This window comes from Schistocerca piceifrons, chromosome 2 (genome assembly GCF_021461385.2).
Source record: "Schistocerca piceifrons isolate TAMUIC-IGC-003096 chromosome 2, iqSchPice1.1, whole genome shotgun sequence".
NCBI classification, from domain to species: Eukaryota; Metazoa; Arthropoda; class Insecta; order Orthoptera; family Acrididae; genus Schistocerca; species Schistocerca piceifrons.
The window spans coordinates 658,141,392-658,161,162 of record NC_060139.1 but is presented as its reverse complement, the minus strand read 5'-3'; the positions used below and the strand labels follow the sequence as shown (position 1 = coordinate 658,161,162).

The 19,771-nt window shown below is 41.1% G+C and overlaps 1 protein-coding gene across 1 annotated transcript in view; it reads left to right on the top strand.

Annotated features, from left to right (window-relative positions):
- The window catches only part of LOC124774984 (protein takeout-like), a 74,697-nt gene that overhangs the window by 39,677 nt on the left and 15,249 nt on the right, over positions 1 to 19,771 (top strand). Inside the window, exons 4-5 of the mRNA XM_047249728.1 lie at positions 13,927 to 14,060; positions 14,627 to 14,776. Coding sequence (XP_047105684.1) covers positions 13,927 to 14,060; positions 14,627 to 14,776 — 284 coding nt within the window. The remainder of the gene's footprint in view (positions 1 to 13,926; positions 14,061 to 14,626; positions 14,777 to 19,771) is intronic.

Here is a 19,771-nt window from a genome sequence, read left to right as displayed (position 1 = left end):
GGATTTGAGTACACAGGTACTACATTTTCCTATAATGCACATGTTTCACCTCCCACACATCATATTGCCAACAACTTTAGGATATTTCTTATGAGTCTTACACCTAGAATGATCCCAGCCTACACCAGTAGCTACTCCTCCTCCATTAGCTATGCCCTCCAGTGAAATCTGGTAGAGTAAACAATGTCAGTATCATGTGCATGTACACATGCAAGTCAATACAACATATCTTCCAATGCAGCTTTACATATTTGCTATGCCACCTTGCACAATGTTGTGTCATCACAGATGATCTCTCCAAGCACTTCAGAACTGTGACTGGCTCACGGAGTTATTATTATACAGGACTGAGTTTTAGTTTAGGATGATGACTCATAATTGTATGAAAACAAGATAAAACTTGACTGACTGTCACTCAAAAAATAAAAATTAATAATGCTGGTATCTTTTTTTCACAATGCAGTGATTTCTCATTACTTTCACATCTGTAAAAAGTGTGGCAACTGGCAGCCCTCTCTTAAAAGTTAAACAAATCCAAAGGAATGCACAGACAATAGTTACTCAAAAAGTTTTGCTTGAATAACCCAAGTCTAGATGCTTACTCACCAATGCTGTAGTCCTGATATAGTTTTGTGTAATTGCTTCCTGTTTTCTGTGCTTGTTGATTAGTCTCCAAATACAATCCACCTATTTGTGTGATGTGTACTTAAGGAATTTCCAAAAGTATTTTATCCTGATGTAATCTTAAAGTTGTTTGAATGAATACAAGTACACATAAAACATCAGGAAAAATACTTCAAAGTTATGTAGTGGTATAAGTATCACAATATAATAATTAAAGTAACAGCCACAGAACTTTCAAATTGTCCCTCATAAGTTCACAACAGTCCCCTGAACCATATGGCTTTGTGAAGCATTATCAAGCAAATGCTTTAGGAGTCCACACACACACACACACACACAGCATTATCAAGTAAATACTTTAGGAGTCCACACACACACACACACATGTGCGGCTCACAGGCTAGGAAATTCATGAATGGGTTTTGGAGCTGGTGGGAGCAGCAAACAGAAGATGATGATGAGAGAGTGAATTGGGAGGGAATGATAGCATGGAGGAAGGGGAAATGGTCATGTGGAGGTTGTGGGGACAATGGGTTGTCAAAGACTGTGGCCATGATGGTTATGGGAGTGAAGGATGTGTTGTTGCAAGGATAATTCCCATATGGGTACTTCAGAGAAATTGGTCATGAAGGGAAGCATCCAGATGTCCCAGATTGTGGAGCAGCCACTGAAATTGAGCATTTTATGCAGCTGCATGTCACGTGATGGTCAATTTTGTTCTTGTCAACAGTTTGAGAGTGGCCACTCATTCAGGAGGACAAATGGTTGGTAGTCACACCAACATAAAAAGCTGTTCAATGCTTACAGCAGAGTGCATAACACAACTCCTTTCACAGGCGGCCCTGTCTCTGGTGGTGTAGGATAACCCTGTGACGGGAATGTGGTAGGAGGTGCTATGTGGGTGGATTGGGCAGGTCTTGCAAATTCCCTCTGGCAAGGGGTTGAGGGTGGTAGTGGCATAGGGAAGGGGTTGGATGTTGTGTAGGTTGGGTGGGCAACAAAACACCAGTTGAGGGGGGGTGGGGAGGATCTTGAATAGGATGACCTTTATTTCAGAGAATGATGATAGATAATTAAAGCCCTGACAAAGGATGTGGTTCTGTTGTTCCAGTCCAAGGTGATACTGGATGAAGATGGAGGGATCTGAGGGGGAGATAGTGGGGGCTCCTTTGTAGCTGATTCTTATGGGCAATGGGAGAACTGTGGGTGTTTAAAGACATGTCACAGAAAATCCGTTAAGGGGTAATGTTTGTCTGTGAAGGGCTTTGTGAGACCTTCAGCATACTGGCCAAGGGAGTTTTCATAAATTCAGTTATGTCATCCATGGGTGGCCTGGCTGTATGGGACCAAGTTTTTGGTGTGAAAGGGGTGACAGCTGTTGAAATGCAGATACTGTTGTTGTTAGTGTGTTTAATATGGACAGAGCTGTGGATAAACCATGAGAGAGGTGGAGGTCAATGTCCTGGAAGGTGGCACATTGAATTGAGGAGGACCATGTGATGCAGATGGGAGGGAAGGTGCTAAGGTTGTGAAGGAATAAGAATAACTGTCTTGGCCCTGAGTCCATATCATGATCATCTTTGAATCTGGACCAGACTAGCAGTTTGGTGTTTTGGGAGGCCATGAAGGTTTCCTCTAGAAGGCCCATAAACAGGTTTCTGTAGGAGGGTATCACATGGGTACCTATGGCTATGCTGCAGATTTGTATTTCTTCCCTTCCAAGGAGAAGCCATTGTGTTTCAGGATTTGTTGAGAAGTTGTATTAGGCATGATATAATGGGTTTGGAGTCTGAAGGATGTTAGGATAGGTTGTGTTTGATAGTGACCAAGCCACTGGCATGAAGGAAATTGGTGTATAGGGAGGTGGCACGAAAGGGATTCAGGAATTAAAAAGGTTGGGATGCTGGAGAGTCAGAGAAGGAAGTGGTTGCTCTCTTTGATGTGAAAGGCTAGGTTTAGGGCCATTGCTTGGAAGCATTGGTTGACAAGAGTGGAAATTCTTTTAGTCAGGAGCATTGTGGCCATCTACAAAAAAATGTCCAGGATTGTATGGTTTGTGGATTTTGGGGAGCATGTGGGAAGTGGGTGTGCAAGGTGTCATTGGGGTGAGGAGGGAGATAGACTTCGGAGAGAAGTTCTGGGAAGGGCTTAAGCATTTCACTGGGGATTGCATGCTATTTTGAGTTTTGCGATAGGATCACTATGGCACAGCTTGTAGGAGGAGGAGTCACAAAATTGATGGAAGTCTTCTGCCAGGTAGTCACTACAATTCATCATGACAGTGTTGTAGCCATTATATGCAGGGATCATGATTAGGTCAGTATATATCTAGAGGTCATGTATGGTTATCCTTTCTTCAGTTGCAAGACTAGTGATCTGAGGAAGACACCTGAGGAAGGATGGTAAGGTGAAGTTGGAGGTAAAGAATTCATGGTAGGTGACAAGGGTGGTTAGGTAGGAGGGGGAGGATCATGATAGGATTGTAGCACAAACTGGGAGAGGCTAGGTCAGTGTTGGGATTAGGTTGGCTTTAGTTGGAGGGACTGGTGCCAAGTAAGTGTTTCTACTGTAAGGATCAGAAGAAAGTGAGTAGACAAACTTGTATGGGGCTGAAGTTTCTGGTGGAATGGTTAACAATAGTGTTTGGGATCTGTTTAGTTTCTGGAATTTGCGGAGTGTTAGACTTGTGGAATTTGAAGGATTTGACTTGTCAAAGACCTGTCTCCTTCTCCCTATCACTACAGTGGAAACACTTCTTTGCCTCACCTCTAATGCCAACCAAATCCCAACACTGGACTTCACCTTTCCCAACTCATACCACCATCCAACCATGACCTTTTCCCCCTCCCACCTAACCACCCCCCTGGTCAATGTTCAGGAATTCCTTACCTCAGCTTGGTCTCACCATCCTTCCCCAGGTCGCTTCCTAGGAGCACTAATCTCTCAACTGAAAAAAGGACAGCCATGTGGAACCTCAAAAAAGATCCCAAACTTATCATCCTCACAGCAGACAAAGGCTCCATGACTTTCACGATGAATCACAGTGACTATCTGGCAGAAGGCTTCCACCAACTGTCTGACACTTCCAACTACAAGCCACGCCATAGTGCTCCCATCGCAGAAGTCCACTAAAACTTCCAATCCATACAGAAATACGATGGTTCTTTCCAAAACACCCCCCCCCCCCACCCTATGTCCCATGTCTATCTCTCTCCTCAACCCAACACCCCACACACTTTCCTTCTACATACTCCCCAAAAATCTACAAAACCAACAATCCTCAAAGCTCTGTTGTAGTTGACTATTGTGTTCCAACTGAAATAATTTCTGGTCTTCTTGACAAACACCTCCAACCAATTGCCCAAAACTTAACCACCCATTTGAAAGATACTAACCATTTCCTACACCGATTTTGCACCATCTCCACCACTTTGCCTCCTGGATCCCTACTTGTCACTGTTGATGTCATCTCTCCACAGTTACTGTTACACTTGACATGTTCCACATCATAACGGCTACTGTACCATGCGATTGATCAATGGAACATGCAACCAATTAACTAACTAACTAGTATCTTCCTACATACTAACATCCCTCATGTCCATGGCCTCGCTGCTGTAGAACACTACCTTTCCCAACATCCTTCACACCACAAACCACTACCTCATTTCTCATACACATTACCAACTACATCCTGACACAAAGTACTTCCCCTTTGAAGGGAAGGTACAAAAAAATCCACAGCACAGCCATGGACATCCACAGGGCATCTTCCTATGCCATCCTGTTTATGAGTCATCAAGAGGAAACATTTCTAGCCTCCCATAACACCAAATAGCTAGTCTGGTTCAGCACAGCCATGGACATCCACAGGGCATCTTCCTATGGCATCCTGTTTATGAGTCATCAAGAGGAAACATTTCTAGCCTCCCATAACACCAAATAGCTAGTCTGGTTCAGGTTCGCTGATAATATATTCATGATGTGGACTAACAACCAAGACCTCATTCCTTCTCAACCTCAACACCTTCTCTCCATCTGCATCACCTGGTCCTCCTCAATCCAAAGTGCCACCTTCCTCGACATTATCTCCATCTCTCTGATGACTCCATTCACACCTCTGTCCATGTTAAACACACTAAGCAACAACAGTATAGTGGAACCTCACTTAACGAGCACCTCCCTGGACAAATAATTCACATGACCAGCAAAACAAGTTATTAAAAAAATTATCTAACGAGCGATGTTTCACATAATGAGTGACAATGATTGAATGTGATGTCAACAGCTATTTGCACGTGTCAGGTGAAACTTTTAACAATATGAACACTTTTCATTGTTGGCAGTGACGTATGAACAATGTGCTGCAGCCTGGGTTTAGTGCTCTTTCTACCACCATCTTAGTGCACCTTGTGATTACACATTTTTCTAGACCTAAGTACACACAGTGTTTTTTTTTGTGTGCAAATTTTAATTACCTTAGTAGAAATGTCCCTGAAGATAAAGCCACAAGAAGATGTCCATACGAGAAAGAAAGTGATGTTAGAAATGAAACATGAAATCATTGAAAAACGTGAATGTGATGTGAGCAAGCTTATTTAGCATGCACATACAATTGGTTATGTCAAATATTTATATCATCCTCAAGAACAAGGACAAGATTACGGAAATATATGCTTCAAAGGGAGTGACAAGAGTATCAAAACAACAGTTTCATATTCTGAACTATGTCAAATGGTTGCTCCTTATATGGATAAATGAAAAGCAATTGCTAGATGACACTATTAATGAAAACATCATTCGTGAGAAGGCACGAATGATTTTTGCCGGCCTTGTTAAGCAGACGACAGAATCATCAGTGACCGAAGAAGTGTTTAAGGGAAGCCACGGGTGGTTTAAGAAGTTTAGGAGAAGAATCGGCACCCACAGCATTGTGATGCATGGCAAGGCAGCCAGCTCCGACACAAAGACAGCAGAGAAATTCATCAGCACTTTAAGATGCTTGTAGATTCTGAGGGTTATCTGTCGCAACAGGTTTTTAATTGTGACAAAATGGGTCTACATCACCCAGTCACAAACCAATGAAAAACAGTCTCAACTGCTATTCTGTCACAATGCAAGTGGCAATTTGAAAATCAAACAGTTGCTTGTTTACCATTCAGAAACTCCAACAGCCTTCAAGAAGTGTAAAGTCCAGAGGAGCAGATTAAATGTGGTGTGGAGGTTCAACAACATGGCTTGGGTGACACGTGATCTTTTTGTGATTGGATCAATGAAGTGTTTGATCCTTTGGTAAAAAAAATATTTGCTTGAGATGAATCTGCCACTCCATGTCTTGCTTGTTATGGACAAAGCTCCTGCCCATTCTCCAGACCTACAGGGTGACATTCTTGAAGAATTTTGATTCATCAAGATCCAAATTCTGCCCCCAACACCAATTCATTACTCCAGCCTATGGACAAGCAGATTATTTCTAACTTTAAGAAGCTATAAACTAAAGCAATCTTCCAGCATTGCTTTGAGTTGACTGAAACTACCAAACTCACTCCTAAAAAGTTTTGGAAATATCACTTCAACATCACTGCCTACGTAAGACAACTCTCACTTCTGCTTGGAAGAAGCTTTGGCCGGAATGCGTTGTCAAAAGTGACTTTGAGGCATTCAAGTCATTATCTGTGGAGCCTGAAGTCAACAAGATTGTGTCTTTGGCCAAGAGTATGGGATTAGAAGTGGATAACAATGATATTGATGAGCTTGTGGAAGATCACAGCCAAACAATCACCAACAAAGAGCTTATGGAATTGCAATGTGTTTCACAGCAGGAAGTTGTGGAGAGGTGTTTGGAGGAGGCAGTAACAGCAAAAACTAAAAACTCCACTCGAACAGGCCATGAGGGCCCAATGGTACCAACTGGTTGCCATGTCAACCCCAGCCCACAGGTGTCACTGGTGATCTGACGAGACCAGTGTTACCACTGTGATAAGGCCATTAGCTGGTAAGAGCAAAGCAGCAATCTTCTAGTGCAATAAGAGAAATGTTGAAAGCATGGGAATCGGTTGCATCATACATTGAAAATCATCACCCCAATAAAGCAGTGTCTAAACGCACTACAAATTTATTTGACAATAATGATGTATAGTATTTACGCCAAGTGTTGAAGCGTCACAGAAACAAATGACTATAAATAGCTTTCTACTAGAAAATAATAAGTTATGTATCGTGAATAATAAAGTACATAATACTGTATGTATAATTTTCTTTGAATAAATGACACAAATAAGATAAAACTTGTGGTACTTTTTCTACATGGGATGCATTATCATATTTTACATTAATTTATATGGAATAAACTGTTTCACTGAACAACTGTTTTGCAAATAGTTTCACTTAACGAGTGTTTCGCACTACAAGTAAGATTCTGGAATGAATTATGCTCACTATGCAAGGATCCAGTGCATCTGCATTTTGACAGCTGTCGCCCCTAGTCTGGTTCAAGACATTGATGATCTCTTCACAACCTGGATTCAAGGCCAAGGCATCCTACTCTCATTCCCTCACGACCTCAATACCTCTCCCTCCACATCACAGAGTCCTTCGTAACCCTATGTGCCACCTTCCTAAACATTAATGTTCACCTCTCTGATGGCTCCATCCACACCTCTGCCCACCTTAAACACACTAACTAATATCAGTACCTGCATTTTGACAGCTATCACCCCTTTCCCACCAAAAAAATTGCTCTCATACAGCTTGGCCACCCATGGACGAGATGTCAGCAGTGATGAGACCTCCCTGCTGCACATCTCTCGAAGGCCTTCACAGACAGGCACTACCGCCCCAAATATAGTCTGCAAACAGATTTCCCTTAACATATTCCTACAAACACCCCAATCCTCCCACCACGTACAATAATCAGCCCTCCATCATTACCCAATATCTCCCTGGCCTGAAAAAAAAACTGAACCATATGCCTTATCAGAGCTTAACATCATGCCCTGAAATGAAGGACATCCTAGCCACTATCCTCCCTGCCTCTCCTAAAGTGGTGTTGTTTTTCCCACCCAACCCAAGCAATATCCTAGTCCATCCCTATGCCACTCCCACTCCAACCCCTTGCCACAGTGATCATATCCCTGTGGGAGCCCAAGGTGCAAGACCTGCCCAATGACCCAAACAGCACCTCCTACTCCAGTCCTGTCACAGGGTTATCCTACACCGCCAGAGACCAGGCCACTTGTGGAAGCAGACAGGTTATGCACTCTGCTACAAACATTGCGCAACTTTTTACGTCAGTATGATTACCACTCACCTGTCTATCTCGATAAATGTCCACTGCCAAACTGTTGCCAAGAACAAAATTGACCTCCTGGTGGTACAACAGGCAGCCAAGCAGAATATGCTCAATTTCAACATCTGTTTCACCCATGGGCCACCTAGATCCACCCCTTCACCACCAGCTTCATTGAACTATGTACATGGAAGTTATTCTTGCAACATATTCTTTGCTTCCGTAATTGTTCTCGCCTCTATCTCCTGTAAACTAATGCCCCACACCTACCACCCAACAGTTTCTCCTTGCTCCACCCTATCACACCCTCAAAATTCATGACCCCACACCACTTTCAGTGTTTGCTGCTCCCCACTGGCTCCAACACCTGCTTATCACATGCCTAGCTCATGAGTCACCCCTCCCCATGCATCCCTAGCTGGCAAAGTGGCTGTTTCTCTGAGCCCCAACATACCACACCTGAGCCCTCGTACCACCCCACCCAACACAGTCCCTATCCCAACCTAGTCCAGCTGACAAACTGCATGCAGCTCACACCATGTAGGGACATAGGGGGTGTGTTTGCACTCTATCTCAATAGTAGAACTTTCCTATTACACTGAAAGGTGATTTATATGGAGTTTTGTCTGCTGATTTCAAATCTGTTAACAGTTTCTTTTTCCATTGGGAATATACTTTTTAAACACATACATTATAATTCAATGAAATTATATATTTATTTAGTGCCAAAAAAGTTACATTTCCCTGTATAGTGCCTAAAGTCTATTCACCAAGAGCTGGGACGAAACATAAACAGTGTCACATGAGCGACTACGCTCGTTTCCAGAGAAAGCATTCGGTCTTCACGTGATACGTAGGCATGTGGAAAATCCTTGGTGCAAGCTTTGCAGCTGGCGGCGTTCGGCTGGCTGCCGAGCTGTCACAGCGGCCCGTGAGAAACCTGGGCAACAATGTACGAAACAAATTTAACAATAATGTTAAACTGAGTTCATTTTGTCGAAACAGATTTGTTTTCATTCAGGTTGCTAACAAAATGCTCCATTCAAACACAATTAATTGTTAATTTTAATAACAATACCAGTAATAATAATGATAAAGGACGAAACAAGATTCACTCTGTCGAACTTGAACTGTTTTCATTGAGGTTCATAACAAACCGCTCCTCTCTCTCCTCTACAATGCAGTCTAATTTGCACATTGGAGTTTCCACTTTTTCTACGACATGGAGGACGCACTTGTTCCAATCTTCTGCAGTCACTGTTCTTACTGCTTCTTCTAGCAGTACTTTAACTCCCGGCATTTTGTATGTTTTGTTTTTCGCTGCAACATAGCCTCTGATTCTGGACCACACTAACTCGATGGTGTTTGATTCACAGTGATACGGAGGAATTCTGAGAACAGTTTTCCCTGCATTCTTCGCCATTTCATCTATTGCGTATTCGTTGTGCGCTGTTCTGTGGTTTTTAACTATATTTAAAAGTTCTTTCTTCAACATACCATCTTCGAAATCAATGTTTTTAGATTTTAGCCACTCTGATATTTCGTGCTTATTGGAATTCGCATTGGGAACTTTTTCTTTTCTCCGAGAATGGTACGGCGCGTTACCAAGAACAATAACTGCATTTTCCTGAAGCCGAGGAAGAACATCTTGAAACCACTTCTCGAAGGTTTCGGCGCATCTCTCCTCATGATAATCTCCACTTTTCTTGGATTCGAAAGTCCACAAACATCCTTCAACGAACCCTGCTTTGCTGCCAATGTGTGCGATAATCAGACTTTTCCCTTTACCTGATGGGCCCTTCCTTTCAGTGGATAATCAGGACAGAATGCTCGTTTTGAGGAATTTATAGTGTCATCTATCCAGACGTAACTTCGGGTATGTCCTGCATTCACCCACGTCTCGTCCAAATAGTAAATGGGTCTGCCTTCATCTCTCAACCGTTAAATGGTTCGAAGATAACACTGCTCCATAAAATGATGTCATCCCTGTCTATTAGCATGCTATCCTGCCCACGCCGAACATATTTGAAATTCATTTCTCTCAATAACTAATAAAATACAGTTCTCTGAAAATTGCCCAGATCTGCGCCTTCGTTCACGACTGTAAGCACTTTGTCAATTGTAGGCGATCCATTACGAAAAAAAAATTCGTGTACTTTCCTTCGTATCGCATTTCTATCGAAGTCATCAACACTTTCAGAAAGTTTCTGTCGTAATTTTTCTTTCTTGGGAGACTTCAAAGAGTGTGTGGCCTTGTACTCACTTATCACACGATACACTGAAGAACGTCCAACACCTGTAGCTGCAGCTGTTTTCGAAACGTCACTCATCGAATGCTCAGGGTGTAACAGTTCCGTTTTATACTGATTAAGCACCATGTGCTTCTCAGAACAACTTAATGATTTCTTCTTTGCTCGCTTCTTTGGTGGACTCAGAACTGACACGTCGACCTCGCTCGCTGAATCCGTGGATGACATAAAGAGGACAGCCATATGTGATGTTAATGAAATAAGTGAATATATAAAATAAGAAACCATGTGATGCTGAATGCGCACATAAACAGTGAATGCTCAGCGTGACTGCAAACACATATACTTACTCTAACAACCAGCAACTAGTCTTTCAAGCGTCTTTACAGATAAACTTAAGATATCCTGAAATCGCCGCTGTACAACACCCACTAACGAGCTCACACCTGCAACTAAGACGGCCACACTGACTGAGCGCCGCGCCTGCGAACCACACAATGCATCGCTCATAATGGACAAACGGTTGCACCCATTGCATTCGAACAAACTACAAAATTAAATTCAAACCTTTCTGAAACTTTTCTCGCTTACACCCCCACAAAAAAATTTAAAGGGGAAAAATTTGTCGCTTACTATATTTCGGATGATGATTTGGTAAAAGTTCTGCATCAGACGTGAGATTTTAATTTATTAATTCACTTTTACTGACTCTAATGGGCAGAAAATTTGCAGACGTCATCAACATATAGTACTGAAGGCAATTATAAAATTATTTTGCTGTGCGACACACAGTTTAGGAGATATGGTGTGATAAATATAGAGTAACGCGGAAAAACAACTTTTCCTGAAAGCTTAAATATTTCTCTTTTTCAGTGACAATAAATTTTAATGTAATGTAAAAAAAGGTGTCGGAAGGTAGTTCTCGGATCACTTTATCATGTTCAGATGCCAAATTATAAAAAACATGACTTTCATTTTTTATTTTCTGACGCCCCTGCCTTGTACACCCCTCGACGGCAGCGCTGTTGTCACGCGCCTTGCCATGTTTACAGCACGTCTCTTGTTTCGGTGAATAGAGTATAGAATGTGCATTTCTGTGATTTTCTGGGGTATCTAGCTTGAGGATCATCCCTTCTGAGAGTCCAACAGTACTCAGCTAACATCCTTGGGCTCCATTTACCTTTGTAATGGATTTCCATCACAGATATTTCCTGATAGAAACATTCACCATGTTCATCACTTACACTGCCAACATTGGAGGAGAAGAAGTCTAAATGTGAGTGCAAGAAATTGAGTTTTAGAGACATTACAACAAAGTTTCCTATAATTCTCAATAAACTGACTAACAAGTTCTCCATAGTTATCAGCCTCATAGTTTCCCAGGAAGTTATTTTACAATGCTTTGGAAGGATCTCCATGCAGTCGCCACAACTTCATTCAAACTTTCTATGAATGCGTTATCATTCATTAGTTCCCTTATTTGTGGAGGAGTAAAATATACCCTCTTTGATCTTGGTGTCACTAATCCTAGGGAATTTGGTTTTGAGAAACTCAAAACTTTTGCCAGTACGATCCATTGCTTTGTCAAAATTCTTGTTTTTTCTGTCCCTGCTGTCCCACTCACAAAGGAAACAACAGAACTTTGTATATCCTAGTTGTAACCCAAGACACAGGACTATCACCTTCAGATCACCACATATATGTCATCCATCATATTATATACTGTTCAGCACAAGCTTCATGTTGTTATATGATTCCTTCACATATGCAGCATATGCAAGAAGGATCGAATGATATTAGTTGCAATTGTGCAGAAGGACTGCACTGAAACTAATCTCCGAAGAATCAACGAAAAGTTGCCTTTCATTGGGATTGTGCGGCTTCCCCAAGATGTCAAATAAAATGTCCACATCACATCATTATAGTACATCAAGTTATCGTACTGATTGAAAATATGTTAAAACTGTTCTCTTTTTTTTAAAAAAAAAACACCCCTTGCATTTTTCATCCAGAACATTCCATCCTTTTTCCCAGCATCACCAACCAGATAATTTAATTCAGACTGTGTAATCATATGAAGCTCAGTTGAAACGTTTGTGTCGAAAAACAACGGGTCCTGTCTTTCACAACCAGAATGTATCTCAGCCTTGGAAAATTCATCATCCTTGGTCTCATCAATATCTATCCTCCATGTTTCTGGTTTTTGAGGAATGGGCAGGCTTAACTGAGAGGACGGGCCTTTTAGCTGAAGCACGATCAGGATAGTGGACAGTGTGCCTAGTCTTCACTGTTACTCCAGAGAGCTGTGTAATGCAGAAGTCGCAGTCTGTTGTGTAGTACTGCAGTTCTCTCCAAACCATGGGAATGCCAAACCACAAGTGAAGAGATCTGTTTTCCAGCCACCCTCATAACTGTGTCACACATGAAGCACAATATGTATGTGGTGGCCATGATTTATCCTGATCACCTGTCTTACAGCCAAAGTAGAGTTCATATGCTATTCTTACCACTAAGTTTATATTTCTCTTTTGAGAGTTAAAAGTTATCACTCCACAGATGTAACAAAAACTGCTTGGATGGCTAACACACATACGGTGCATTGTTAGTCGGCAAACACACTATATACAATCACAAAATATTAAAAATTTGGGAAGTTGTAAACAGAGTTAATAAGATGTCAAACATAAAAGATTTTTTTTATTTCACTGATATACATCTCTTGTTAAATATTCTTCCAATAGGAAGATATTATTTCAATACAGCAGTATCTGCAAATAACAGAAATAAATGTTAGTTAGCAATAACAAATAATTTAGCTTCAAATAACAGAAACAAATGTTAGTATGTAATAATAAACAATTTAGCTTCAAATAACAGAAATAAATATTGGTATGCAATAATAAATAATTTAGCTTAAAATATTTTCACATTGTGATAGTAATTGGAGCCCAAAAGAGTGATTCTAAATTCATATTCAGAATTTGACAATATAATGTAATTTCATAGACAAGCAAGCTTTCAGAGCCAGTGGCTTCTTCTTCCAGCAGAAGAGCTGAAAGGGAAGGAAGAGGCGTGAAGGAAAAGGATTGGAGAGGTTTAGAAAAAGGGGTGCAGTTCAGAAAAGTCTCACAGAAACCTGGGTCAAAGGAGACTTTTTGGAAGGGATGAGAAGTCTTTCCTTCTCATACTGTGTAGTAAGTCTCCACCGATCCATGGTTCTGGGTGATTTTTCAGAACTGTACCTCTTTCCCTAAACCTCTCCAGTCCTTTTCCTTCACCCCCATTCCTTTCCCTTCAACTCTTCTGCCAGAAGCAGGGGCCACTGGCTCCAAAAGCTTGCACAAGTTAAACCTTTTTATGTTTGTGTGTTTTCTGCTGCTGCCGTTTGGTGAGTAGGTTTTTTTACCCATCCAGTTATTGTCAAAAATTGATTATTTTCATTCACAGAATTAGCAGACCAAATACATTACAATAAATTGGAGCTGAATAGAGAAATTCTAACTTTATATTCAGAATCAGCAGACCAAAACACACAACAGTTAGTGAAAATGTCTCGTTTAACAAAATCACTGTTTCTCGGTGTTATCAAGTAATCACTGAGTTCCAAATATCATTTACATGTATACATATGATCACTGTGTCAGGGGTTCATACTATATCAGAACAAAAAACTCAACGATTTGACATGTACAGTTTATAATAATATGCAGTTGAAATTAACTGAAAATAATATCATAAGTAACATGGAACTTATTTGTATTTCAGCTCTGATCCATCAAGATATAATCTTGAAGGTGATACTATTACACCAAAACTCACAATAGAGGCTGACTATGAAGCTGATGGAAAAGTTCTGCTGCTCCCTGTGAAAGGCAAAGGAAAATCAAAAATTATAATGAGTGAGTTATCACAGTAAAAGCAAATAACTTTCATTAGCACGATCCTACACAGTAGTGAATTACCTTTCACTACCATATGAACACTAATACAGTATTACTGTCCACACACTGCCCATTATGTTACCTAGTTCAGAAAAAATACATTTAATTTTAAAATTCTGTACTGAAATAAAGACAGTATCAATAGTACTTTTGGTCCAATCGTTTTTGTGAGTCACAATGTATAAACAGCAGATTGTACATGGACAAACATACACAAATTATTATGATTAAATACAGTTGCAGTGAAGCATGCATAGTTTTTTTTCCTAATTGAAACAACATCCTTTTTTCAGAACTGAAGCACTATCATGTATCCCATTACACTACATCTACATAATTTCTAATCCTTTTACAGGCAGTTTAAAATTAGACTTCAAATGCATTTATCTTACAGTTCTAATTCAAAAAAATGATACCAATTAAAATAATAAGCATATTTAATTCATGAAATACATACTTACAATTACACTTCTATTTTTTGCTTACTGTAAATTTTATGTCAAGTGCACCAACTTCTTTTGCAGCGGATTTGAAATCCCATCTCATCCATAAAGCTGTTCCAGCAGAGAAAGGAGGAAAAATTTACAGAAATGAAACTGAATTCATATACACTATGGAACCAGCACATATGGAGATGAATTTTGAGAACCTTCTGAATGCAGGAAAAACTATAGGTAAGAACTTGTTCTGAGTTTAGTCAATCGTGATCACAGTAATTTACGTAATTACTCACCACTGATACTCAGTTCCATATTCATACCCTAATTCATACTTTTTATCTTAGTACAGAGTCAAGAACACCTTTACCATTTTGTGTTATCATAAACTACAGCATAGTGCTACTTATTATGATCAGTGTTAGCTGGGATACTCATTCACTTGTGTCGAGTCCCGAAAGTGTGAACTTCAATAATTATGAATATTATGTTGTTGTTCATGTTAAAATAACTTTGATACAAGTCATTGTTGCTATTCTCCATGTGACATTAACACAATTTGAAGCTGCGTCTAATTCTTTAACTACAGCTGAGTAATAAACTGAGTCATAACCTATCTGATCAAAATGCCTAGTAGGTTAAGGGGTTTGACAAAAATATAAAAACGCCATGAGAAATGCATGCTTGAATACACTCCTGGAAATTGAAATAAGAACACCGTGAATTCATTGTCCCAGGAAGGGGAAACTTTATTGACACATTCCTGGGGTCAGATACATCACATGATCACACTGACAGAACCACAGGCACATAGACACAGGCAACAGAGCATGCACAATGTCGGCACTAGTACAGTGTATATCCACCTTTCGCAGCAATGCAGGCTGCTATTCTCCCATGGAGACGATCGTAGAGATGCTGGATGTAGTCCTGTGGAACGGCTTGCCATGCCATTTCCACCTGGCGCCTCAGTTGGACCAGCGTTCGTGCTGGACGTGCAGACCACGTGAGACGACGCTTCATCCAGTCCCAAACATGCTCAATGGGGGACAGATCCGGAGATCTTGCTGGCCAGGGTAGTTGACTTACACCTTCTAGAGCATGTTGGGTGGCACGGGATACATGCGGACGTGCATTGTCCTGTTGGAACAGCAAGTTCCCTTGTCGGTCTAGGAATGGTAGAACGATGGGTTCGATGACGGTTTGGATGTACCGTGCACTATTCAGTGTCCCCTCGACGATCATCAGTGGTGTACGGCCAGTGTAGGAGATCGCTCCCCACACCATGATGCCGGGTGTTGGCCCTGTGTGCCTCGGTCGTATGCAGTCCTGATTGTGGCGCTCACCTGCACGGCGCCAAACACGCATACGACCACCATTGGCACCAAGGCAGAAGCGACTCTCATCGCTGAAGACGACACGTCTCCATTCGTCCCTCCATTCACGCCTGTCGCGACACCACTGGAGGCGGGCTGCACGATGTTGGGGCGTGAGCAGAAGACGGCTTAACGGTGTGCGGGACCGTAGCCCAGCTTCATGGAGACGGTTGCGAATGGTCCTCGCCGATACCCCAGGAGCAACAGTGTCCCTAATTTGCTGGGAAGTGGCGATGCGGTCCCCTATGGCACTGCGTAGGATCCTACGGTCTTGGCGTGCATCTGTGCGTCGCTGCGGTCCGGTCCCAGGTCGACGGGCACGTGCACCTTCCGCCGACCACTGGCGACAACATCGATGTACTGTGGAGACCTCACGCCCCACGTGTTGAGCAATTCGGCGGTACGTCCACCCGGCCTCCCGCATGCCCACTGTACGCCCTCGCTCAAAGTCCGTCAACTGCACATACGGTTCACGTCCACGCTGTCGCAGCATGCTACCAGTGTTAAAGACTGCGATGGAGCTCCGTATGCCACGGCAAACTGGCTGACACTGACGGCGGCGGTGCACAAATGCCGCGCAGCTAGCGCCATTCGACGGCCAACACCGCGGTGTGTCCGCTGTGCCGTGCGTGTGATCATTGCTTGTACAGCCCTCTCGCAGGGTCCGGAGCAAGTATGGTGGGTCTGACACACCGGTGTCAATGTGTTCTTTTTTCCATTTCCAGGAGTGTATATATGCAGATGCTATCCAAGTACGCAGGTCAAGTTGTTGTATTTGTAAATGAACGGCAACTGTGCAGTGTCCTCAATATGTCTAAGTGTCACTCCTAGTCAGAAAAGTGTCCTGCATTGTTGTGAATGCACTATGTCAGAGCTCAGTGCATTCAAATGTGGGCAAATAGTTTATGTTCATATGGTGGATGCTTCTGTAATTAAGGTAGCCAAAGTGTTTGGTGATTCAAGAGGCACTGTATCAAAAAATTATATCACATACACAGGAGGCAGAAAAACATCACTTGCCAGGTCATAATGCTAACAAAAGTGTGTTCAATGATTGTGACAGATGGTCACTGGAGAGGATTCCGATGAAAAATGTGGGGACGATAAGTATGAAAATTGCTGCAGTACTGAATGCTGTACTTGTGAACCCTGTGAACACCAAAACACCATGAAGAGAGTTTCATAACCTGGGAATAGCAGGTTAAACTGAAATTCTAAAATCATATATCAGTGACACAAATGTCTATAATGGGAAAACATGGTGCCAAAGCCATATAATCTGGACTGCTAATCAATAGAAGAAAATAATTTGGACAGATGAGTCTTGTTTCACACCATTTCCAATTTCTGGCCCAGTTTACATTCCACAAGTGAAATGTGGCAGGTATTCAGTGATGATTTGGGCAGCCATATTGTGGTATTGGATAGGTCCCATGGTTACTCTGCTAGGTCACATTAGCTACTGCTAAGAGTTATGTGACCATTTTGGCTGATCAGTTCCATCCCACGGTACAATGTTTGTTCCACAAATGCGACGTTGTATTCCAGTATGACAGGACCCCTGCTCACACAGCTCTCATCGTCCAACACTGGTTTTGTGAACACAGGGATGAATTGTTGCATCTCCCCAGGCTACCATGGTCACTTGGTCTCAGCTGTGGGTGTGAGGGGCTGAGAAAACTGCCCTACAAATGACAAAGGGAGCCAGAATTGATAACAGGGCCTCCAAACACAAGCTGGAGGGTACAGAAAATTGCAATGATGATGGCTTTGAACCTGAGAGTTTTAACTTCGGATGTAGGTTGGAAAGATCATATCACAAACTTTAAATAAATTTTCCCGATAATATGAAATTTTTAGCTTCAGATACAATTTTTTCTTGAACTAACATATCTATGTCAATGAAACTAGTACAGAAATTAATGACATTATTTTCATTAAAATGTACTACAATTATGGCAATCAAATAAAAGATTCACCAATATTTAGATATTATTTCTTAAATGCCAGTTTTTTAGGTCACACTCTTTTTTGGAATTTCTTCTGTGTTAACAATATTGCCATCATGTAAGTAACACAATCTGAAGAAATATGACACTTACGCATGTTTCAAATTTGGTCTGATTTGAACAAATATTTTTGAGAAAAGTGTGCCAACCTTAGTACAGTCAACCATAGGAAATTTGCTCACGATCAGGAACCTTTAGCCCTCAAGTGGGTACATGGCTTACTCTGTACACATGAAAAGAACTGCTGTCTTTATACTACCTGGGTAAAGATGTATGAGCAAAATCTTAGTTTAATTACACAGCGATAAAATAAACTTACATTATTTGAGCTAAATCACTTTTCAAGTAAACAGTAGCAAAATAAACTTTCATTACATCACTCCATTACTGTGTATACGTTACCCCACAGCAATGACCCATTCAAAGCATTAGACAGTGCAGTTGCATTAGATCTCATATTCAGTCACTAATTACCTTGTAGAGAATTGCCTCATTGTTGGATGGCAGTGTTGGCTTGGAATCTGTGTCATTTTCTTGTGTGAATCATAATTTTTTTCTCACCTAGTTCACTGTTTATTTTATATTACTGTTGTTCACTTTGACATATGACAGCACAACTTATCAATGTGTTAGCTGAAACAATACTAAAAGATGATATCAGACAGCAATGCTGCAAGATTAGCTTACTGCTGCCTCATCTTATGCCTAAATGGTGTATGCTTCAGCAAGGGAATAGTGAAATTAAAACACTGTTCCTCCAAATCATTAACTAGGTCTACATCTAAATCTATACTCTGCAAACGACTTTGAAATGCAAGGCAAATGGTACGTCCCACTGTACCAATTATTGGGGTTTCTTCCCATTCCATTCCCATATTGAGCAAGGAAAGAATGATTGTTCAAATGCCTCTGTATCTGTTGTAATTAATCTACCCTTGTTCTCGTGATCCCCATATGAGTCATAAGTAAGAGGCTGTAGTATATTTCTAGAATCATTTAAAGCTTGTTCTTGAAACTTAGTAAGTAGGCTTTCTCTGGATAGTTGACATCTATCTTCAAGAGCCTGCCAGTTCAGTTTCTTCATGATGTCTGTGACACTCTCCCATGGGTCAAACAAACCTGTGACCATTTGCACTGTCCTCTATTTACGTTCAATATCCCCTGTCAGTCCTATTTAGTATGGGACCCACATACTTTAACAATATTCCAGAATGGGTCACATGAGTGATCTCTAAGCAAAACTCCTTTGTAGACCAATTGCATTTTCCCAGAATTCTACCAGTAAACTGAAACCTAGTGCCTGCTTCACCCATGACTTAGCCCTAGTGATCGTTCCATTTCGTATTAGTACAAAGTGTTATACCCAGGTATTTGTAGAATAGCAATCAACATAAATACTCAGCAAACTGCTGTTAGGTGCCTTGCAGAGGGTAATTAAGAAAAAGGCATTTTTCGGAATCAGTAACAATGAATTACTTAAGAAATGATGGTTTTTATTCAAGATACGTTATGGCTTTTAACCAGTAAAATTACACTCCCTTATAAGTTCATCCAGGATATTTATATTGGTAGATCGTTATGTCTGTAGAATTAATAAAACACACACACACACACAACATTGGTTATTACAGAATTTTTCAAAATACACCCTCCTGCATAAATAGACCATTAATACCTTACAAGAATATATGAAGAAACTGAATGCATTCTCACAGCTTACTTTTTTATATAAAGTGCTATTACTATTTGAAATTCACCTCCCATACAATTTCTCAGGCTAAGTTGCATAACTGTCATAACATCTTTGCAGACAGAACACAGTTAAGTTTTGATTCATATGACAAGCA